The 23,664-nt window shown below is 31.8% G+C and overlaps 3 protein-coding genes across 4 annotated transcripts; 1 reads left to right on the forward strand and 2 right to left on the reverse strand.

Moving 5' to 3' along the window:
• Positions 1 to 55: 55 nt before the first annotated feature.
• Positions 56 to 2,065, reverse strand: LOC107920287 (amidophosphoribosyltransferase, chloroplastic). Its single transcript, XM_016849908.2, has one exon. The coding sequence runs from the start codon at positions 2,063 to 2,065 to the stop codon at positions 296 to 298; it is 1,770 nt and encodes a 589-aa protein (XP_016705397.2). The 3' UTR covers positions 56 to 295.
• A 16,570-nt stretch (positions 2,066 to 18,635) lies between these two features.
• On the forward strand, positions 18,636 to 20,160 carry LOC107920540 (uncharacterized). The gene is made up of 3 exons (XM_016850292.2): positions 18,636 to 18,912; positions 19,059 to 19,124; positions 19,828 to 20,160. The coding sequence occupies exons 1-3, from the start codon at positions 18,865 to 18,867 to the stop codon at positions 19,873 to 19,875; spliced, it is 162 nt and encodes a 53-aa protein (XP_016705781.1). The 5' UTR covers positions 18,636 to 18,864; the 3' UTR covers positions 19,876 to 20,160.
• Positions 20,161 to 20,861: 701 nt separating this feature from the next.
• On the reverse strand, positions 20,862 to 22,858 carry LOC107920539 (probable ribosome-binding factor A, chloroplastic). Of its 2 annotated transcripts, XR_005922873.1 has the most exons (4): positions 22,414 to 22,858; positions 21,889 to 22,062; positions 21,582 to 21,796; positions 20,862 to 21,112 (listed from the first exon to the last, which is right to left on the reverse strand). XR_005922873.1 is itself a non-coding variant. In XM_041108920.1 (3 exons), exons 1-3 carry the CDS (start codon positions 22,726 to 22,728, stop codon positions 21,647 to 21,649), a joined length of 639 nt encoding a protein of 212 aa, XP_040964854.1. In that variant the 5' UTR covers positions 22,729 to 22,838; the 3' UTR covers positions 21,379 to 21,646. The 2 variants fall into 2 exon arrangements, 1 of the variants encoding a protein (XP_040964854.1); XM_041108920.1 differs by lacking the exon at positions 20,862 to 21,112 and having other exon boundaries at positions 21,379 to 21,796; positions 22,414 to 22,838.
• Positions 22,859 to 23,664: the final 806 nt, after the last annotated feature.

Raw genomic sequence — 23,664 nt, forward strand, 5'->3', positions numbered from 1 at the left:
TGCCATGTTAGGGAAGGGATCTTCATTACTAATGCACTGCATCAGCTTGCTTCCATTTCCAGAATTTCTTTTTTATTAAATATCAGTGATAGAATGAAAGTAGGAAACTCGACTTCATAAAATGCATAAACAAAGCAAACACATCAACCCAGCGTCTATTAGAGATTAGTTTGTAGAGCCAAAATAGTGGGTCAAAATTGTATAAGCTTTAGAATTTAGATGAAAGCAAAAAGCGTGTATTGAGATCCACCCAAAGATAGATCTTTCTCCCCTCTAAAGTCATTGCTTGAAACAGCTAAATGTTGCTCTTTTGATACAGGGGATCAATTTCTTTCTCAACGTTCAAATCTCGTGGGCCTTGAATCCACCCTCCATCAATGGAATCCATAGGTCCATTCAGCCCATCATCCAAGAAATCCCCAACCCGTTTCACTTTAACCTCCCTTGGCATCACTGGGTATTTTCCTGAAAAGCAAGCATAACAGAAATTTGGAGACTCACTGCCCAACATCTTCTTCAAGCTTTCGAATGGCAGAAATGCCAGTGAATCACATCCAATGAACTCCCTTATCTCCTCCACACTCATTCTATTCGATATCAACTCCTCAGAGCTTGGTGTGTCCACTCCGTAATAACAAGAACCGATGATCGGTGGGCTTGCGATTCTCATGTGAACCTCCTTAGCCCCTGCTTCCTTAATCAACCTAACAATTTTTGAAGATGTGGTTCCTCTCACAATTGAGTCATCCACCACCACAACCCTCTTACCTTCCAATACACCACGAACTGGTGAAAGCTTTAGCTTCACTCCAAAGTCTCTAATCTTCTGCGAAGGCTCGATAAAAGTTCTTCCTACATAGTGAGACCTGATCAGGCCTTGCTGGAATGGCACCCCTGCTTTGGCTGCATAACCAAGAGCAGCCACCAGGCCAGAATCCGGAACTGCAATCACGACATCACAGTCAACGGGAGCTTCGGTAGCAAGTATTTCCCCAAAATCATGCCTTGATTCATAAACAGACCTTCCAAAAACAACAGAATTAGGCAAAGCAAAATATATATGCTCAAAAATGCATTGTTTTGGTTCAGGGTGGGGCATCAAGCAAACTGATTGAACCCCATCTTTTTTATCCACCACCAATACTTCACCAGGATACACCTCTCTCTCATATGTTGCCTCGATCAAATCAAGAGCACATGTTTCAGAGGCAAAAACCACAGCACCATTGCTCCTCCTTCCCATTACCAAAGGCCTAAATCCATGGGGGTCACGCACTGCAACAAGCTTATCCTCGGTCACAAACACCATTGAATAAGCTCCTTCAAGCTTCTCACAAGCTTCAACAATCCTCAAAAAGAAAGGCCTAGCTTTTGAAATAGCAATCAAATGAAGTACAACCTCAGTATCAGAACTAGTATTGAAAATTGAACCATTGTCTTCAAGCATAGCTCTCAAAGCTCGGTAGTTTACCAAGTTTCCATTGTGTGCAACCCCAATGGACCCAAACCTGTACCCAGCAACAAAAGGCTGCACATTTTTTAACATAGAAGAACCGGCAGTTGAATATCTAACATGTCCAATAGCCATTTCACCAGGTAATTGATCAAGTTTAGACTCGTTAAACACTTCAGATACTAAACCAACCCCAGTAACCGACTGAAGAACATTGTTATTCACTGCAACAATACCTGCACCTTCTTGTCCACGATGCTGAAGCGCATGGAGGGCCAAATAGCAGAGACGTGAGGCTTCAGGGTCACCAAAGATACCCACCACACCACACTCCTCACGGGGCTTATCGTCGTCATCATCACTAAAAGGAGGCACCAAACCGTCTTCATTTTTGTTTGCTGAAATGAAGTCAGAGATGGGGTTTTTAGAGGAGGTGGTAAACTGAGATTTCTGGGGATGAAGAACATGATTGCAAGGGAAAGAAGAGGGTTTTTGAAGGGTTTTTGGGAGGAGAGGAAAGGTGACTTTTTGAGGGGTGTTCAGAGAAAAAGAATGGTGTTTGGAGATGGGTTTTGAGAGAGCTGAAGAAGAAGACAAAGGAGAGGCTGCCATGGATGGTTTCCCTGCTGTTTTAGGAGTGTTTTCCCTGGGAAAGAAAATAGGAAGAGAGTTATGTTAAAGCAAAGATGGCTTAGGAAAAGCAGTGTCAATAGGCGTATAGGACTTAGGGTTTTGAGTTTTGACTAGTGAGGTGGCTTTGTCCCCACAATTTACTCGAGTTCTAAAAAATTTTGTTTTTGACCGGTTTGCTTCAATTAATTAGTCTATTCTCAACTATCATTAAGGGAAAATATCTTAATAATAGATTCAATATAAAAAAAACTCTTGGGATAAATTTTAAAATTGAATATGAATTTTAGTTTAATATGTAATTTTATTCATTAATTTTTTTTTTGGTGGAATACAAGAATAGAGTAAAACTTGAATAACAAACACGACTAGCACGACTCGAACTCAGTCTATACTTGGAGTGGTGATCACCCTGACCATCAGGCTATCACATTGGGTTCAATCCATTAATTTTGATTTTGTATAATTTTATACATAAAATTTTGATTCAATTCAATTCTCTCAATTTATTAACATAATTAGTGATATAGTATCATTTTATGTTTATATATTGCATATAAAAATAATTATATTTATCTAATATAAAAATAAATTGATGTATTTATTTCTTTAAATGTGTATGATTGAATTAAAATTAAAATTTTATTTATACATTTGAATCTCAATCAAAATTTCATGCGTATAATTACACAATCATAATTCATATATCAAATTGTACATTGAAACAAAGTTTATGTATAATTTTAAGATTTATTCATTTTAAAAATAATAATATATTAATTATATTATTTGATTGTACATTTATGTAAATGAGTTTATTGAGCCTTAGCATAGTTGTTATTATTGTTATTGCAACAATCAAGAAATGTGAGTTCAAACATACTAAAACATAATTTTACTCTTATTTAAAGATCGATAAAATAAAAAATTATACTCGTAATAGTTATACGCAGATAAGTGATTAAAAACAAAACTATGACTTTCAAATTCAAATTTTACTTCTATTTTGGGTAAAAATATCTCTTAATTACCTCTCAATTTCAAAATCGGGTAAGTTAATCTCATTGAAAAATAGAGAGTATTGTAGTTCATGTAAAATTTGAAAGTAAGTAAATAAGAACAATTACTTAAGTTATTGTTAAATTTATCCTTCCTGATAATAAGTCTTTCCATTTTAAAATCGAGCAAGTTAGACCCTATAAAAAAAAGAGAGAAATCTAATCCTTATTAATTTTGAAAATAAACAAATAAAAATAATTATTTACGTCATTAAATTTTTTATTCAATTTATCCCATGTGACAATAAGAAAAAAAAGATAAATTAATCTAAAAGAATTAACCGACCTATCCAATTTTTAGTACTATATGAAAATATTTATTTTGATAAATATTCTTTATATTATCCAAAAAGAAAAGGGCAATGAGTTGCTATAAATAAAAGCAGTAGCGGCTAAACAGCAGATCACTAGTTACATCACTCAATCTGTACAAAGTCTCATGTTTACACTACCCCTCTATTTATATTTTTCCCTATAATCCTCATTCTCACTATATATCTAATATTATTTACAATAATCATTTCACTAGCTTGTTGCCTCAAGTGTTTCATGTTTCTTTCGTTTTATATATTGGGAAATATGTTCATATTATTGTAAACATGTAACTATTATTTATTTATTTGAACGATAAATAAATAAAGTTAATTTTATATTTTACTATTATATATTTTGTGTTTTTACCTTTTATATTTTACATGCATAGTAGAATTGTGACAAACAAATATTAGCTCATTGATGGTCTAAGTTCAAACTAATAATAAGTGGCACTGTAAGAATGTTTACATTGCGAAAAAAACAACTTACTTCAGTAAACAATCTAAAGGAGTCTGTAATCCGTAAAAGAATCAAAGTAAGCATTTGATTCAAATATTGAGAAGGATTATTATGTCTTCTACAATTCCAATTGAGGAGATAGCTAGTCTTAGCTATCGGAGCAGTTGACTCCACGGGTAGAGATATAGATGTATTTATTGGCAAAATGATACATTGGACTACACTCAAGATGAATTAATTCTGAATCTGTTTGTGAATTAATTCACTTGTGACATTCATGGTGTGATTTACCTAAATCCTGAGTGAATCATTGACCATGCGTATGTAACTTATGTGCTTTGATATAAGTGGAGGTTTATACTCTAAAGATGATCGAGCCGATAGCCGGTATGTTGGGCACATGACTTGTGTATGGCATGTCTTTACTAGTAATAGTGGAATTCATAGCTCAATTAAAGAGTTAACGGTATCCTCTCATTGGCCTTGTGTGGATTGATAAATATAGAACGTGGTCACGGGTTACTTGTTCTCGAACGAGAAATTTATCACAATAATTTGTTGACAGTGATCATATTAAACATTAAGAAAGCACAATGATGACAATGAGATAAAATAAGATTGTATTGAGTGAACGGATTTAACTCAAAGGAATCAAGGATATCATATGAAGGTAACACACACATGACGAGGTCATTGGACAAAATAGTTGAATGAATTGTTTTTGTAAAGAGTATGCAATAAGGAGTTTTCAATTATGGTACTTCTTGTGGACTGACTCCATGATTAAGTAATTGTGAATTATTGGAACGATGCTTCTGGACATAATTGCAATTACTAAAGCTTAATTGTATATGTTTAATTGGTCCCTCTGCAAGCTCAACAAAAGCTTGATCAGACTGTATTTGAATCATAAGGAGATTCTACGATTTTAGAAATAATTTAATTGAGTTGATTTATTCGATGTGAAATTAAATTAGGCGATTGTAAAAATTGTTCAAGTAGCGAATTTGATTAAATAATTTTTTTTGAAAAATTAATTTGAAAAATCTAAGTGATTTTTGAGAAAATTAATTTTGATAAAGTAAAATTAAATTAATTAAAATTAACACGATATTTTTGAAAATTAATTTTCAAGTCAAACAATTGGCTCAATGGATAATTAAACTTGAAAATTGGACCTGAGATCGTAAATTGGGCACAAGAGCCCAAAACCAAGACCAAGACCCAAAAATTGGTCGAATCGAGCTTAGTATATGAAACTGGGCCGATGGTCCAACTAATAGTTGGACCGGACTGGTCGGACCATTATTGGCCCAGATCAAACCGATAAAAATCGAACCTATAATAGCCCATTTTCAGTGAAATCAGAATAGTAGTTTTGGGACCACTGATCTGACGTAAAAATATTTATTTTATTATTATTTTAATGTTTACATCATGTTAGTATCACCGTATAAAAATTTTGTTAAGAAAATTTATCGTTTGCATGCCTAATTCGATAAAAATGACTAAATTGCAAAAAGTGCAAAATTAGGGTCCTATATGCTAAAAGCACTAAATAGCTATGAAACATAAATTTTTGACCACTTAGATGGTAAATATACTATTTTTAATTTGAGTGGACAAGGATGAACATTAATTAGATGAATTTTAAGGTTTATAATAAAGGTTATATATGTAATTCAATAAATAAAAACAAATTAAGTAAAACAAAGGCAAATTTTCTTCTCCATTTCATCTTCTTGCCAAAATTGAAGGGAGGAAAAACACCATTTTAGGGTTCATAGCATTCGGTCAAGTCTCCTTGTGCATGTAAGTGATTTTTGGAGTCGTTGTAGCTTAATCTAGTTAGCCCAGGGATTAATTTGCAAAACTGTCAAAAGGTTAGGATTTTTCCATGAATGAAATCATTTTTTTTATGTTTGATGAAAGAAAATGGTTAGTTGTTGTTAGATAAACAACTTTTATTAAGTAATTTTCGATGAAATTGCCATTTAGGGATCAAATTGAAAAATAGAAAAAATATACATGGTGAAATTGTGAAATAAATAAAATGTAGGGCTTGCTAGGGACCTACATGAAATTTGGCTATGGTGGTTTGAGGGTGAATTGCATGAATTTTCATTTTTATGAGCTAGGGACTAAATTGTAATGAAATCAAAATTATAGGGGAAAATGTAATTTTGATAAAATTTGAATTTGGACTGAATTGAATAGAATAATTATTAAATTGGTCGAATTTATTCATTTAGATCAAGATAGACCACGTACGGCTCTAGATCGAGGTAAAGAAAAAGCTTCGGATTAATTGACTCCATTTCTACGCTTATCGTCGAGGTAAGTTCGTACGTTTAAATAGCATTTTTAATTATGTTTTAAATGCTATTATTTTATATAATGTCAAATTGTGTTTCAGTGGAAAAATTCAATGGCATTTCGTTGATTATCAGCTAATGAAAAGGGATAGCCTCGGTTATCAAAATAATGAAAAGGGATAACATCGACTATCAAATTATGAAATAGGATGGTGATGATCATCAAAAATGAAAAGGGATGGTGACGACCATCGAATAACGAAAAGGGATAGCTTCAGCTATCAATTAATGAAGAGGGATGGTGACGACCATCAATAATGAAAAGGGATGGTGACGACCATCAAATAATGAAAAGGAATAGATTTGGCTATCGAGTTGCGAAAAGGGATAGCTTCAGCTATCAAGCTATGAAAAGGGTTGGGACAACCATCATGATTTTATTCGTGTGAGCTTCGGTAAGATTTATTGATGCAATTTACCTTATTATTATGGAAGGTAGTAAGTATGTGATATCCACGGCAATGAGAAGTATAAATTCACTTGAATTAAATTTATTCTTATGTTGAATTGATACATATGAAATTTAAGATATGCAACGTATTGATAAGCATAGATTATATACTATGAACTTACTAAGCATAACGTGCTTACCTTGTGTTATTTCTCTATGTTTTGTAGTTAATTGGAAGCTCGTTTGGGTTGGAAAGTCGTCGGAGACCTATCACACTATCCATCGGCTATATCGATGGATTATGATGTTTTTAAGACTTGGTTATAATGACATGTATAGTTGTTTTGGTTAATGTTGAAGTCATTATGTTTTGGCTTGTAAATTTGGTATTTTGAGTGATGAAATGGTGTTAAGTTGGCATGTATATATTTGGCCTTGTAATGGTTGTTGTTTTGGTGTTTATGGTAACTATATGATGGAAGTTAAAATGGTAGTTAAACATGTTTTTTTATAAATTTTCTTTTGATATGTTTGAATGTGGTGATTTGGTAAATTGGTTATAAATGACATATATGACTAATGGTGCTAGCTGTTAAATAGCATATTAGGTACTTTTGGTGTGAATTCGATTGACAAACATGGTGGTAAGTTTTGACATAAACTTAGTTGTAAGTTAGTTGAACTTTTGGCCAAACTATGCATATGATTATACATGTTTAATTATAGTGATTGTGGTGCCTTTTAGGCATATTGGTTGTATGCTTATGTACCTTAATTGGATAGCTTGATTATGTATGTTTTTAATGCAATTTGAAGGCTTGTTTATATGTGGAAAATTGATTGTAGGAACATACATGAATAGGTGAGAAAATGGCTTGGAAATGACCTATTTTTTGTCCACATGGGCAGTGACACGGGCGTGTGTGACACACGACCATGTGACATAGCCGTGTGTCCCCTGTAGCTTTCAAAGGGTTGCAAGTCAAGTTATTACATGGCCTAGCATACGGCTTGTGAGGCCATTTCGAATGGTACATGGCATAGCACACAGGTGTGTGGCTTGGCCGTGTGACCCAAGTCAGAGAGTTACACAGGCTGGGACACGGCCGTGTGTCCCTACTTCAAATGTCCACATGGTCTAGCCAGAAAATCATGTGACCCCTACAGTTTGAAAATTTTCATCTTTTTCCCAAAAATTCTATATGTTTCCAGTTTAGTCCCGACTTGTTTCTAATGTGTTTTTAGGGCATCGAAGGCTCATTTAAGGGAAAATATGTATGTTATTGATTGACTTTGTTATGATTGATGTTGTGATATTAAATGTTTAATATTTTTGATCGTTTTGAATTGAAATCTCTGGTAATGCCCGTAACCCAATTCTGGTGATGGATATGGGGTCGGGGTGTTACAGAACCAACTCGAGGTGTCGGCCACTGGGACAGTGACATTTCGATAGCTAGAAAATGGTCAGTAGCGGTGGGTCTTCGGTGGTTGAGCAGTGAAAGTATTGCACTCCTATTGGGACTCTACTAGAGAATTTGATTTCAGATTAACTATTCCAAAAATAATATTATTTTAATATATTTAATACTTATCTTAAAATTATTTTATTACTTTAATATTAAAGTGATTATCTTAATATTTAATTTAATTTAATATTTATCTTGATAAATATTATATTAATTTAATAAGATTTAATATTAAATTTAATCTAATATTTATCTTGATAAATATTATATTAATTTAATATTAAAATGATTAAGTTTAATCACAGTTGAACTCTCTAAACCCTCCCTATATAAAAAGTGTCTTGGGTCATTATTTTTGACACACTTGAATTCAAGAGAAAGTTGTAGAGAGAAAAATCTCTGAAGAAATTATTTTAAAAAAATTTAGAGATATTTTTCTTATTTACAACTTGACCTAAAAGTTTAGAAAAATTATAAAATTACCCTATTGGTAATTTTTGTGAAGCGAGCTTACACTCGGAAGACGTGAGCTTAAGGATAGCAGAGAAGACTACTCGGTCGAGGCGTTCATCCTAGACGAATTGAAAAGGTATAATTTTGATTAAGTGTTTATTACTTTAGATATCACAACCAAATTCTAGTTTTGGAAAACTTTTAAAATTCTGGTTTTTCCCTAAATTTATTTTCAGTTGCGTTTTCCAAACTCGATTTTCCAACACCATATCATACGTACATATGCATTCAAAATAAGAGTAAGCAAAGATTTGCTAAGTGCCTATTGAAACTCTCCATCTAGATATCTAGCATTTCTTCTTATTTTGTATAGCTTTAGAATTTCTTCTCACACTTTCTTAGAGTAATCACACTAAACAAAAAAGATTTCCTACAATCCTGACCCTTGCTATAACAATTGCAACCTACTTCCACATGCAGTCCCATTTTTCTTAATCTCTCTTTGGGGGAAAGCCTATCTAAAATAGCCATCCAAGCCACAATAGAGTAATGTGAAAAGAGTTCCACACCAACTTCTCTCATTTGACCTTATCTCTCCTATTCCTCAACCATTCCAAATCTTGGAAACTGGCTGTTTAGAACCTGAGTTAAGATTTACAACATTAGCAACAATGGTCTTTAGCTTCAATAATTTCCTCCATAACCAATTTTCACCCTTTGTAATAGTGAAATCCCAAAAGGTACCTCTTTTCTAACATAAGCATATAGTCAAGCAATTCATAAAGATTCACCTATTACAAGAATAACTCTAATAAGTTGTATTAAATTGGATTGGTTCCATGTAATTAGATCTTTCATGCCTAATCCACCTTTAAATTTGGGATTACTAATGAAATTCCAGCTCACCTAAACCCTTTCTATTGGCTCATCTTTACCTTTCTAAAAAGACCTAGAATAGATTTGATTAATCTTTTTAAAAGCAACTTTAGGAAAAATAAATTGCCTACACCAGTAGTTTTGCATATTGAAAATTACTACCTTAATAAGTTGTATAAACCCTACACAGGACAGTTACCTTGCAGTCCAACAATTGATGTTAGCAGTGATTTTGTCTAATAAAGGAGCACAATTAGTAACAGTAAGCCTTCTTGTAACTAAGGGAACACCCACATATCTAACTGGTAATTTCCCCTAATTGAAACCAATAATACTTTGGATATCATCCAAATAATTCCTAGAAATCCTAGTAGAGTAAATTTCAATCTTGAAAGGATTAACTTGAAAACCAAAATAGTTATAAAACTATTGTATCACTTGCCAAACCCCGCCACAAAATCAACATTCTTTTTTTTAAGTCAAGAGATCATCCACAAAACAAATGTGTGTGAGCTTAGCTCCGTAACATTTAGGATGATAACTAAAAAGCCCAACTTCTACTACTTTGTTTAAAAGATTAGATAGAACATTCATTGGAAGGAAGACAAAGGACCCCCTGCCTTATTCCCTTAGCACCATTGAAATAACCTACTAAGCCTCCATTCAAAGAAATTGAGAACCTTGGTGTGGTAATACACACCTTAATCCACTCCAATTCCTTCTTTGGAATATTAAATGCTTCCAACACCCTAAGTATAAAATCCCAACTGAGAGTGTCAAAAGCCTTCTGCAAATCCACTTTTAATGCATATCTAGTAAAGAGGGTAGCACTTCCATGACCCTTTACAAGTTCCTGTGCCATTAAGATGTTGTCTGTAATGCTTCTAACCATGACAAATGCACTTTGGCTACTAGATTTCACTATTGACAAAAAATTTGTAAGTCTTTCAACCAACACCTTTGTTATACACTTATAAACAACTAAACAACAAGAGATTAGCCTAAATTCCTTCATATGAGAAGGATTTGACACTTTGGGAACTAACATAATGGTAGTTGTATCAAAGGCAGGAAGCAATGATGAATAATTGAAGAAATACAACATGCCTCAAATAAAATCAAATCAACACCAACTATAGACCAAGCTTTCTAAAAAACAGAGTCGAATACCCATTAGATTAGGAGCTTTATTTCTATTTTGTTCAAATATGGCAGCTTTGATTTCCTCTTCATCGACTTCCTTTATAAGTTCAGTCTGAGCCGTAGTTGAAAAAGTAAGATTTAATAATTCATTCAAGATATTAGGATGACAACCAATAACTTTAGTATCAGGTGTACTAATAATTTTCTTGTGAAGCTCAATAGCTTTAGAAATTTTCTCAAATGTATCCAACCTCTTTCCTGCATCATTAATTTTTTACTCTTAATTTTCATTTAAGCAAAAAAAAAAAGAAATTGCCATCCCTATCCTGAAATCTAAACCCATAACTAGAAAATAAAACAAAATAAAACATAAAAAATAATGAACAATTGTATATATTCACAATGTAAACCATAACTCATAGTATATATTCATAATTGCAAAATTTGTTATATATCTAAGTGACTATTCATAATCTAAAGCACAATCTCTTTTTATTCCTAGTTACCAAGCCAATGAAACAAGTAATAAAAGTCCACCCTCCATTGAAGTGAATCTGGTTCAAAAGCCATTGCTTTCTTAGTAAAGTAATGATAATTAAGTGGAAAGGTTAACTCTAAATAAATGAATTTTGGTGTACGATGGAATTGTTCCATGAATCAATAGAAAAAGCACAATAAATGGTTTGATTATGGGTGAGATAGGGAAGCCAAGTCAATTGGTAACAAGTATAAAAGAAACCAAGAATATTTGATTACGAGAAGATGTTCCTCTTGATATGGGGGATATGGTGGTTACTTCACAATATGTCCTTTTGCGATAAGCTAATGCATTCTTTTAAAAGTCAACAAGTGGATTTTAAGGATAAAGATCTTGATTTGATGGAAGGAGATGTGATAATAAATGTTATTGATGACATTCCTACCATTACATTTTTGAAAAGTGTAAGCATTGGTAGAAAAAAGCATGTCCCAACTCTTGGGAAAGAGAAATATTAAAATAATGCATTCTTTTAAAGGTATTCAAAGTCAACAAATAGATTTAGGGATGCAAATCTTAATCTAATGGAAGGCGATAAGATCAAAAATGATGTTGATAGCATCTTACCATTATGTTTTTTAGAGAGAGTGCAATAACTAGTTAAAAAAATGCCCAAAAATGTTATTCTCAACTCATAGGAAAGAGAATTATATTTTAAAGGCATTTAAATCAACAAGTGGATATGAAGGATGAGGACCTCAATCTAATGGAAAAAGATAATATCATAGAGTTTGTTACCATTACATTCTTAGAGTGAGTGTAATAACTGGTTGAAAAAACCATGTTCAAAACTATTATTTTGAAACTATTGAGAAGGAGAATTGGTTTCAATACTCTTTTGAATAAAAATCACACCCTTTGAAAACTTGAACATGAATACCCCCTACCCATTTTCGTCGCCGAAATAGGGTATGAGGCATTACCAAATTTTACCGAATAAATTTTTCGTAAAATCCCAAAGTTTTTTTTAAAAATTCAATATAACCCCTTTTACAAGTATCTAATCTTCCCTGCAATTTTAAACCGAGACCAATCTAACACAACCAATCAATTTCAACATATTTTAAAGATAGATTTAACGTATTCATAAGATAACCTCATCACATACCAAAACCAAAATTTGTTAGCCATACCAATGGCTAACCATACATTCATTTCACATTAACATTTACTTTACTAGCTTATACATGCCTTTGATTTCCAAAATAAAGTTTCTTTATATATCGAGATCTTGAGGTTGATAGTGTGATACGTCTCTAACCGAATCCGACCTCCGAGCTTTTAACACTACAAAACAGGGGAAAAAGAAACAGGGTACGCACTTTGTGCTTAGTAAGTTCATGTAACAAGAATTATACTTACCTAATATTTTCAATACAATGCAATAAACATTCATACACCCATTCCATACATTATTCTCATATCATGCACAAACTCAACATTCAAATTAGTCCAACAATTTCCATATATCAATAATTTATACCATGATTGATGAGCTCATCAATTCCATGATTTCCATTTCCTTGTTATTTTTCCATATTTATCCCGTTGAACTTCTCGAAATTTCAATGGATTTTCAGGGGTACACCTAAGTGTACAAATCCGGGTCCGTCAATTCATATTCATGTGCACACATTTCCATTTCAGAGAGCACACTCCCGCGAACCTCATCCTTACAGCGGGATTACCAGTCCAGGCTAAATCCCCTGTAATATAAACTCATAGAGTATTGTCGGGATTACCAGTCTAGGCTAAATCCCCTGCAACGACAATTACTCTAATGAGCTTGGATCTGAATTACCAGTCCAGGCTAAATTCAGACCCTAATTCGGATTACCCGTCCGGGCTAAATCCATTTTCTACATATTCTTCGAGAGGGCTATATCAGGATAGGACCACCCGTCCGAGCTAGATCCATTTTACCGCTAATTTTTTTTCAGAGATCCATTGAATTTTCCTTCCATTCAACCGAGATTTCTTCCTCTTTTTATCAAATATATCAGTGTTTCATCAATTTTCATACAATGAACATTCAAATCTTATTCACATCAATAACAAACATTTCAGGCATTTAAGAATATAATTCAAGTTACACGAACTTACCTCGATACTTGTTCGTAAACAAAAATCTACTAATCCCGAACTTTTTCTTTTCCTCGATCTAGCTTCGTATTTGAATTTTCTGGATCTAAATAAATAAATTTAATCATTAATCTAATACATTTCATGTTCATATGTAACATTCTCAATAATTCCATTATTATTTATAGTGCATTCAAAGCTGTCTCACTGAGTCATAGTCACTAAATTATTTATATCTTGAGCTACCGAACTCCAAATTAAGATCCGCTAATTTTCCCCAAAACTAGACCCACATATATTCTTACCATAAAATTTTCAGAATTTTTGGTTTAGCCAATAAGTACAGTTTATTCTTTAAAGTTTCCCCTGTTTCATTGTTTGACAGTTCCGAACCCTCTTCAATAAAAATTAATTATCTTATTGTACAGAACTCAGATGATGTTTCCGTTTGTTTATTCTGAAAATAGACTCATTAAGGATTCTAATCATATAAATTATAACTCATAATAATTTTTTTATAATTTTTAATGATTTTGCAAAGTCAGAACAGGGGAACCCGAATTCATTCTGACATTATCTCACAAAATCTATTATATCTCATGATTTCCAATTCTATTGCTTACACCGTTTCTTTAAACTAGACTCAATAAGATTTAATTTAATATTTTATTCATCATATAATTAAATTTCTAAAATTTTTTGTGATTTTTCAAAGTTAACCTACTATTGCTGTCCAAAATTGTTTTAGTGCATGATGTTAATTACCATTTTTCCCCTAAGCTTTCAATAAATGATAATTTCATCTCTTCTCAATTACCCTCTCAATTGAGATGATTTTTCTGAATTAACACTTTATTATATCACTTTAAACTATATTATGACCTTTGGAAATCAGAATTTTAGCACTAGACTTTAATTCCAAACTTTTTCACAATTAAGTCCTACAAATCAATTTCTATTGAAATTACCTAATAAAATCATCTCATAAACAAATTAAAGCTTCAATTTCATGCTATTTCATCATAAAATTCCAACACATATTCGTAGCAACTTTCAATTTCATTCATAAAATCAAAAACTAATGAATTTAGTAATAGGACCTAGTTGTAAAAGTCTTAGAAACACAAAAATTACAAGAAAAAAAGGCAAGGATTAACTCACTTGGTGAAAAAATTATGAAAAACCAGCTTGAATAAACCCTTAGGACATTTTTGGCTGATGAGATTGCAAAAAAATAAAGAGAATTCTAGATATTCCAATTTGGTCCCAATTTTATGTTAGTAAAATTTGTTATTTTCCCATTTTACCCTCATTTCACTAATTCTTCTGATTTTTCTCAGCTTATGCCGCCGAAAATATCTCCTTTTGGGCTTATTTACAATTTATGTCCCTCCTCATTTAACAATTGAGCTATTTAATCCTTCTAGTAACTTTTACACCTTTTCAATTTAGTCCTTTTCACTTAATTGACTACCCAAACATTAAAATTTGCTAATGAAATTTTAATACCATATTACTAACATTTCATAAATATTTATAAAAATATTTCCGACTTGGTTTTACAAGATCGAGGTCTCGATACCTTGTTTTTACCCAATTTCTTCAATAATTTCTTTTTCTAACTAACCACTAAATCGGTAAAATTTTTCTATCGATATTTTCATACGATTTTCCTATCATATCAATATTCATGAAAAAATATTAAAATAAATTTCTCTTTAAATCGAATTTGTGGTTATGAAATCACTGTTTCAATAACCTTGAATTTAGGCCATTACAGAACAAGTTATCCACCTTATGAATTTGAAAAATGACTATTTTATGGTCAAGTTTCCCTTAAAAGAGTACTGTATGAAGGTTCTATCTTAATCTCCATGGGTGGCCTATGGTTAATATTTTACAATACAACCTAGGACATTATCTTTCTCTATATCTTAACGATTTCCTTAGAATGGATTCGATTACTAGGTCTTTTTGAAGAAATGTACAAAAGGAATCTTCTTAAGGCTATAGGTAATGCAATTGGGAAAATTATCAAAATTGATTATAATACTGATAGTGAGATGAGAGAGGAATTTGAACATCTGTTGGTTCAAAAGTGAAATCAATGATAGAACTCAAATTATTGAATATGAATCTCTACTTAATGTGTTTTTTTTTGTGGAAAGTATGGTCATTCTAAGAAGTTATGTGCGATCATGTCGAAAGACAACCAAGTGGCTCATCTTTCTTGATGCTATCAAAGGTTGCAAAATTTAAATGAAAGCTTGCTCGAAAAATGTTTAAGTGGAAGAAGCTACAATTAGGGAAGGGCGATGGAAACTTGGTACCGATTAAAGAAGATATGGACTTCATTGTTGAGCCAATACTTTACAATGTGGAAGCAACTGATGTCAATCTAGAAATGGAACAAGTCACAGAAAGTTTTGGCGGATCGGACGAGGAGGTTGACATAGAGTGCTTATTAAATTGGACATTAACGGTGTAAGTAATTGTCCTTATTCACTCATTCTCGCAATTTATTAGAGATTAAATTACTCATTTTTAGAGGGACCAAATTGATTGATTTTGAAATCGAGAAGGACCTAAGAGATCTTTCTACATTTATTTAATGTAGTTGAATCTAATACTCTATTATGTTGAAATTTGTACTTTTTTTTTGAATGAGTTGAAATTTGTACTTAATCCTTCTTAATTGGGTATAATTTTTTTTTTTGCTTTTATGATATTATTAGTAGGTCTATATTGACAACATTATAATGCTTCATTTGATAGGAGTATTATTTTTTTAACACATCTTAATAAATAAATTAACAATATACTTTTTTTTTCATTTGGTAATTTTAGCCACTAAAAGGAAATTATTTTACTTATTTTGAAGATGTTTATTTTTACTAGAGTTTGACTCATTCTTTTAATTTCAAGCTTGAATTTTACTAAATATTCTTTATGTTATGACAAGCTATTTTAATATTTATGTTATAATTAAGCTTCTCCATGTGTTAATGCATTAAATCTGTTGAACATCATAAACTAATTGAATGAAAGTGTAAGTATTAAGGTAGTAATTACACCCTCTAGTAGTTACAAGAAGTTCTAATTATTTAGATGCATTTTGTTGATGGAGTGTAATTACATTATAATTACGTATGTCATGTGGGTATTGTAAATTGTAATTACACAACTATAAAATTTTAAATTTGAAAAAAATACTAATTATTATAAAAATTATCAATATTACTTTAGGGAAACAAATTTCTCTAAAAAAGAAACAAAAACCAAATCACCTTATGTAACATGTTAAACAAAAAGTTTTCGATATGATTACTAATAAAATTTACAAGGAAAATAAATATTTCATGCAATTTATCTAATTACTCTAAAAATTTATATTTGTTGGGCTATTTTGTTTCTAACATTAAACATACTAACAATAAATACAATGTAATTTAGTTAAAACCAATACAAATAAATTATAATAAATACAATGTAATTTAATTAAATATCTAGTAGATAAAATATAGGTGACTAAATAAACAATCAACACATTATTTTTTAAAATAAAAAATATTAATGTTTTTTTTTAAAAGACATAAGTTTTTTTAGTTATATAATTGCTATCATTAAAATGGCATCAATACAGTGAGAATGTGAATTTCTTTTATTGTTATTTGATAACGTAATCATTATCATCGTGAAATTCAATCAATCACATTTAATTTGTTGATGTATGGAATCAACAAGGAGGAATCACGGAAGAGGAAGTGGTGATGTTGATGGAGGTTAGTTCACTCTATCTGGGCGGAGGGCCGGAGAGTAGAGAGAATGAGAGTGGTGAAGGAGAAAGCTGGGAGTGAAGTGGCAAAGTGTAGGGCTGTAGGCTAATATGTTGAAGAGTCGATAATTTCTTCATCATTTTGTGGGCTATTTATAGGCAATGTCTTGTGTTAGGTAGCATTAATATGGCGAACCCATCATCAAACCATTATTATGGATGCGTGGGGCGAATTTCCTTGATGGGATAAGAATGTCTGTGATGGGACATATTCTTATCATTCCTTCTAATTTGAAGTACAGAGTAGTTGAGTCCATGTGGGGTTTGATGACTAGAAGGATCACGTTTTTAATAGAAGGCCAAGTGCTTGGAAGAATGAGTGGTGGCTACATTCTAGGGAGCAAGTGGTTAGCTTCCTTGAATAGCTACCTCCCGTCTAATCTGGTAAAGTATGTTATTGAGGTGGCCTTTCGTGCTGCCACGTGTCTTCGATTGGCGAGGGAGTATAACACAATTAATAATAATTTATGTGTCAATTGAATGCATTAGATTATTTTAAAAATTCACACCATTAACAATATTATTAGTTTGGATATACCAATAACATTTTTAAAAGTAAACAAGTTAAATTATGTCAAATTAAGATATATTGAATCCTAAATTTTCACATAATAAAAAAATTAAAAAATAAGTAGTTCTCTATTTATGGTTTAATAATAAATTCTCAATAATAATAGTAAAAATAATTTTTTTAAATAAAACCTTTTAAAAGAATAATTTTGTTAAATAAAAAAGACTTAATGCTTAATTTGACCCCCAAATTGTACTAGTTTTTCCACTTTGGTACTTAAATTATTTTTCATCTCAGTTTGGTACTTCAACTATCACCCATTACCCAAATTAGCCCATGGGGTTTAAAAAAAATCAAGACTACCATGTGACGCTATTAGAATGTGCAATGTCTGACTTCTTTTTGTTTTTTAATATTATTTGCGTTATATTGATTAAAAAGTAAAATATATATATAATATATATAAATAATTCAAAATTTTTTAAAAATAAAAAAATAAAAAATCTATAAAATTCTAAAATATATAAATGCAAAATTTAAAAAGTCAAAATAATATATAAAAATTGAAAATTTTATAAAAATATTTTAAAAAAATTCAAATAAAAATAAAATTTATATATTTTAGAAATTTTGTAATAAATTTTAATTTCTTTTCAAAAATTGGAATTTCTAAAAATTCAAAACAATAAATCAAAATTTCAAAAATAGAAAAGGTTCAACGAAAATATAGAAATTGAAAAAGTTAACATTAAAAATTGAAAAAATTAAAAAAAAATCAAAACATATAGATATTTAAAAAATTTAAAAATTGCTATTCTTTTTAAAAATTGATATTTTTTAAAAATATTTAAAATTTAACGGAATGGTCGGTCAACACTTGGTCAATGTTTTTCTACTTTTAATTTAAATTTAATGTTTTTAAAATAATCCTCACGTTGCGCATTCTAATTGGCATGATTTAATTTTGTTCCAAAAAATGGACTGAACCGGGTAATGAAATGATAATTTAAGTACTAAATTGAAATGAAAAAAATTTAGGTACCAAAATGAGAAAATATGTATAGTTTGGGCCAAATTGAGCATTAAGCCAATAAAAAATAAAAAAAAAAGTTCGGCCGAGAAGAACAACCTGAAACGTTGTCGTTGCAGTTAAATTCCCACGCTCGCTTAAATTAGAACCCAAATCTCAAGAGTCCAATAAAGTATCTAGGGCAACCGCAGATTGTTTCATCTGATCTGAAACTCCGTCGCCCAATTCCCCAAACAAAGCAAATCGATGGCGTCTCCTCCTGGACCATACTCCGGCACCAGCACTCTCGCTCTCGTATTTTCTTTTCTTTTCTTTGTTTATTTGCTTAGATCGAATGCAGCAAAAATATTAATTGCATTTGTAGATAACAGATCCCAGTTTTCTTCTTTTCCAGAAAGATCATATATTTTTTAATTGATTCGTTATTATCTATGTAATAGGTGGCTCGTGCATCTGCTTTCTCTTTTGGACTCGTTTATGGTAGCATTAAGCTCAAGTATCTCAAGGTCTTTTAATTTACTGCTTTTAGTTTAGATTTATTTCCTTTTTTTTTTAAATTCAATTTTGTTTTCTCTTGGTTTGATTTTAAATTTTTACTTTTGATGGAATTGTTAATTTTGACCTGTTCTTTTTTTCTCGTATGGGAAAAAGGGTGTTGGTCATTGTAGCTGCTTACAAGAGGCATTCTTGTCATTTTTGTTTGTTTGATGTTTTAAGGCTACTATTATAATGGCAGTCTCATGTATTGCTTTACTCGAGATATCAGGAACAATTTTTAGTAGATAAACTCTGCTGGGAACAATTGTTTGATGGAAATTGTTGTTTTGGGAACAATTTGTGAATCCGTTTCCTGCTCTTAATCTTGTTTTGAAACATCACGGATAGAGTATTTTGAAATTGCGATATTAGGAATGTACATAATGGTGTGTTAAAATCCTAACATCTATTGCTTCTAAAACATTTGTTTTTGAGAATTTGGTCTACATTCTAATTCCTTCCCTTAGATACATAAGATGCTTTATCGAGTTTGGACATTTCACTTTAGGCAACATTTTGATATTTGATAGGGAATTGGTTTGATCTTACTGATCCAAAATGTGTTACATGAATGGTGGTTTCCTGTTTTTATTTCTGAGATATTTTGAGAGTAATATTCTGCCTTTGTTTCAGAGGCATGCTTTTACTTATTGCTTTGCTTTTTACTCTCAGGCCAAGGCAAGGTCTCAAAGGAAAGCTGAAGCAAAGGCTCACCACTGAAGCAGGGGTGGTTTTTGTTCATAGTTGGTTTGCATGAGTGAATTGAGTTTGGTGTAGGAATAAAGCATATCAATGGTATTGTACCAGATTTTCATTTCGGCTTAAAGCTTCTACGGACAATGACATTCTTGTCCCCAAATTTTTTTAGTATTACGAACTTGGCATTTCAAGTATTAGTTTTTCGGTTGGCAATGGCACTACTGATGTTTAGTGTCTTTAGTTAAGATGTTGGATGATTATATGCTTCCCTGTTCAATGTAATAATTCTCACTTTTTGGCTCCCAAGCATTGTCTTCCTGCACCAGTAGTTCTTACTTGATCCTGCGTTTATTACCAACAAAAGTGGCATAGCAATCAAAGCATTCCTGCATTATAATTTCATTAATTATCTTGAATGATCCAGATTTTGTTCAATTCTTTTCTAGTCTGGATTTGTATATAAAGCATCTCTTGCTAGGTGAGGTACCCAATTCCTTTATGGATGTGATACAAGTTGTGTTACTCTGACTGGGTATGAATGGTGTATATCAACCTGTATATCATATGGCAGGGTTAGACTATTCTAAGCTTTGTCATGTATTTAGCGGTCATATCTCCGGTTCATGTGTCATACACGAGTGTCAAACATGGATACTTAAATAAATCTCTGTATTAAGGTGTTAGACAGGAATGTGTCAAGGATGAAAAGTCCGAGGTTAGAACTCTTTTAACCTTTTAATCTAGTTTGGTTTGTTGTGAGTTGTTGCAACTCTTTTAATCTAGTTTCTAGTTCCTGTTAGAACATTGGCGTAAATCAGTATTTCTCATCATTCTTAAACCTTTTAAAAGATTGTCTAGTTTCAAAATTCATATAGGCTTCCAACATTGGTTGGCTTGCAATTCCTGGTATCAACATCTCATGTTAAGGCAGGAAGTGTTTCGTCTTTACTATAAATCCTAGCCCATCAAAAAGGCATGGAAAGAAATAATCGTTGAGCAGAAACATATTTACATAGCAACTTCATGAAAATTGTCAGTTTCAAGTACTCTCAGCAATTAGCATCCAGAATTCTCAATCTAGACTACCATTCAGCGTTTATAAATTGATCATTATATGATGTATATTGCACAAGAAAGAAAAAGTGAAACCAACAAGGCCAAATTTTGGATAGAGATTCAGGTAGCATGGAGACACTGAATGAGAAGACTTGTTTGGAAATTCTACACCGAATGAGAAGACTTGTTTGGAAATTCTACACTGCAATACATTCATAAATGCTTCAAACAAGTAATCATTCATAAACCAATAGCTAAGCAGTTATGCAAAATGGCAAACATGCCTTAGAGATGCTGTTGAATGTAAAGTATTTTGTGCAATCTCAAAATATGTGGATATTCTGAGATGACTGTAATCATCTTATCATGTACCCCACCGTTAATCACTGCCAATGTCCATGTCTCAGGGACACCATTCTCAAGTCTAAGCACTTTAAGTTTCCAACTTTCAGCATAACAAGGATGAGGTTTTCAAAATCCTATCATGAACCAACCATATTTTACCGAAAATGACTTGAATTGTACATTCACCTTCCAGTCATAAGGTTTTATGCTATATACCCTTAGACTAGTAAACTAAGAATCAAGTAAGAGAGCCTGGGTTCAAGGAAAGAGATCAACCTCCAACACCATTGAACAAAGCATAACTAAATTCACAAGGAGAAACAAACCTGTAAAAATGTTACTACAACTACTTCATTCAGCCCTGAAGAAATGCTGAGAGAAAGCAAGGAGACTACTTTACGTAAATAATATCTTCATCGGGGTCATCACTCTCCCAGTCCGTGTCATCTTGAGCCGAAACAGATGATTCAGCTTCTTCTTCATAATCTTCATCTGCCAAAGTCTTTTTCTCCGCCTTTATTTTATCTAATATGGCAATTACCTGAAACAGGTTATCAAATCCGATCAGCTGAGGAGAGAAATGTGCTGAACCAACATTTTTACAGCAACAAACAAAAGGTTGCAAGCACTTACCCTGCTTCCCCTCTCCAGAGATTCATCTTCGATAAAACGTATCTCTGGCGTAAGCCGCAACTTCATACGCTTCCCCAGCTCACTTCTAACATATTTAGCTTTTGACTTCAATCCGGCAAGCGCAATCTCCTTCCCTCTCTCATCACCAAAAACAGATACATACACTTTAACAACCTACTACCATGGACCAATAAAAAGAAACACATGAATTATTAGGTGGCAATGTTTTATACTAATTTGATGTGTTGGGATTGGCTAGTTCAAGTGGTACATCCTTGCACTCATGAACTCTATATCCTAGGCTCCCTGCTTTTGTCCCCAAAAAGGACAATGATCTCTAACAACCCTAATAAGTTGTGATTACATTTCCTTTCAATCAAGGCCTACACGCATTTAGAAAATTTTCAAAGAAACATCAGCCGCTAAAGCCAATCCTATATTATTACATTCTTGACATTTCCCCCTTTTTCAAATTCAGAACCCTACAAATTAACATTTCTAATTCACATGTATGCCAAAGGGTACCTGTAAATCAGCTGAAACTTCAACATCACTTATGGTAGTAAGGGAAGAGAGGTAGCGGTCGGCTCCTAAGGCGGCTTCAGGCAATATAGCGTATTGCAACACTTTGTCAGTTAAGAGCATGTCCGAAAGCTCTCTCCTTATCTGTTTCGATACCATTTTAACTCTCCTAGGATTGGCCATGCACTTTACGGTCGCGCCTGGTGTTGGGTTGGAGCGTAGGTGAATATGGGCCGTTGGTTTAGGGGAGGGGAAAGAACATGATCTGAGATGGACGGTTGTGATTGGAGTGTGATAGTGGAGGAGTAGGTGGGGCATTGCTGCAGCCGAATATTTGGGGGTCTCTCTTCTGGTTCTTGAGAGATTTGGGAAGAGAGAAGGGAAGGAAAATAAGGAAATATCCTTTCATATAGATATGAAGGGTTTTAGGGCCAATTTAAGTTTTTATTTCATAACCCAAGAAGATAGAACATCACGAGTTTTTTTTAGGTGTAAACACCTTTTAGCTCCTATCAATTTTAAAAATAAACAAATTAGTCCTTCTAAGAAAAGCAATTTATCAAAAGTGGATAAATGAGAATAGTTAATCATGGTGTTAATACATTATAGAAATTCAAATATGAGGGGTTGAATTGAATATTGAAAATTATATCATATTTTTAAAAAAATCTAAAAATCCAAAAAAGGTTCAATAAATATTTCTAAAATTTCAAAAAAAATATTCTTTAAAAAATAAAAATACTTAAAATATTTTAAAAAAGTTAAAAAAATAAATATTAACAAAATATTAAAAAAATTAAAAATAAAAAAAATATATTAAAAAAATTCAGAAACGAAATTTAAAAAATGTATAAAAAGTATTTATAAAACTCAATAGAATTTAAAAAATAAAAATGATATAGTATTAAAAAATTCTAAGAAATCATAAATAATAAAAATTTAAAAGATTCAAAAATTTTGAAAAAAATAAAAAAAGCAATAAAAGAAATAAATTGGTGATTTTTTAAATTAAAATGATTAACATTTAAAAGTGATACCATCTAGCCACCTTGGAATATTGATGGGCATGGAAGATAAATAAATAAAATATCATTTTACGAAACAGTGTAAAAAATAAATTTTTTTTGTTGATTTTTCTTTTTGCACTTTTTACAATTATTTTATTTTTTAGATTTAGAATATTTTTTGGGGATTGTACAATTTTTTTTCTATTTTTGAATATTATGTTGAATTTTTGGTTTTTTTTCTAAACTT

Source organism: Gossypium hirsutum, chromosome D13, assembly GCF_007990345.1.
Source record: "Gossypium hirsutum isolate 1008001.06 chromosome D13, Gossypium_hirsutum_v2.1, whole genome shotgun sequence".
NCBI lineage: Eukaryota > Viridiplantae > Streptophyta > Magnoliopsida > Malvales > Malvaceae > Gossypium > Gossypium hirsutum.

What these genes read in the sequence shown, in the direction of transcription:
- LOC107920287 (XM_016849908.2), bottom strand. Translation starts at nt 2,065, where the DNA reads ATGGCAGCCTCTCCTTTGTCTTCTTCTTCAGCTCTCTCAAAACCCATC.
- LOC107920540 (XM_016850292.2), top strand. Translation starts at nt 18,865, where the DNA reads ATGGCGTCTCCTCCTGGACCATACTCCGGCACCAGCACTCTCGCTCTC. An exon ending in GCACCAGCACTCTCGCTCTC is followed by an intron (nt 18,913 to 19,058) that starts GTATTTTCTTTT and finishes TCTATGTAATAG; the next exon opens with GTGGCTCGTGCATCTGCTTT. An exon ending in TTAAGCTCAAGTATCTCAAG is followed by an intron (nt 19,125 to 19,827) that starts GTCTTTTAATTT and finishes TTTTACTCTCAG; the next exon opens with GCCAAGGCAAGGTCTCAAAG.
- LOC107920539 (XM_041108920.1), bottom strand. Translation starts at nt 22,728, where the DNA reads ATGCCCCACCTACTCCTCCACTATCACACTCCAATCACAACCGTCCAT. An exon ending in AAGTTTCAGCTGATTTACAG is followed by an intron (nt 22,063 to 22,413) that starts GTACCCTTTGGC and finishes CCATGGTAGTAG; the next exon opens with GTTGTTAAAGTGTATGTATC. An exon ending in CTCTGGAGAGGGGAAGCAGG is followed by an intron (nt 21,797 to 21,888) that starts GTAAGTGCTTGC and finishes AACCTGTTTCAG; the next exon opens with GTAATTGCCATATTAGATAA.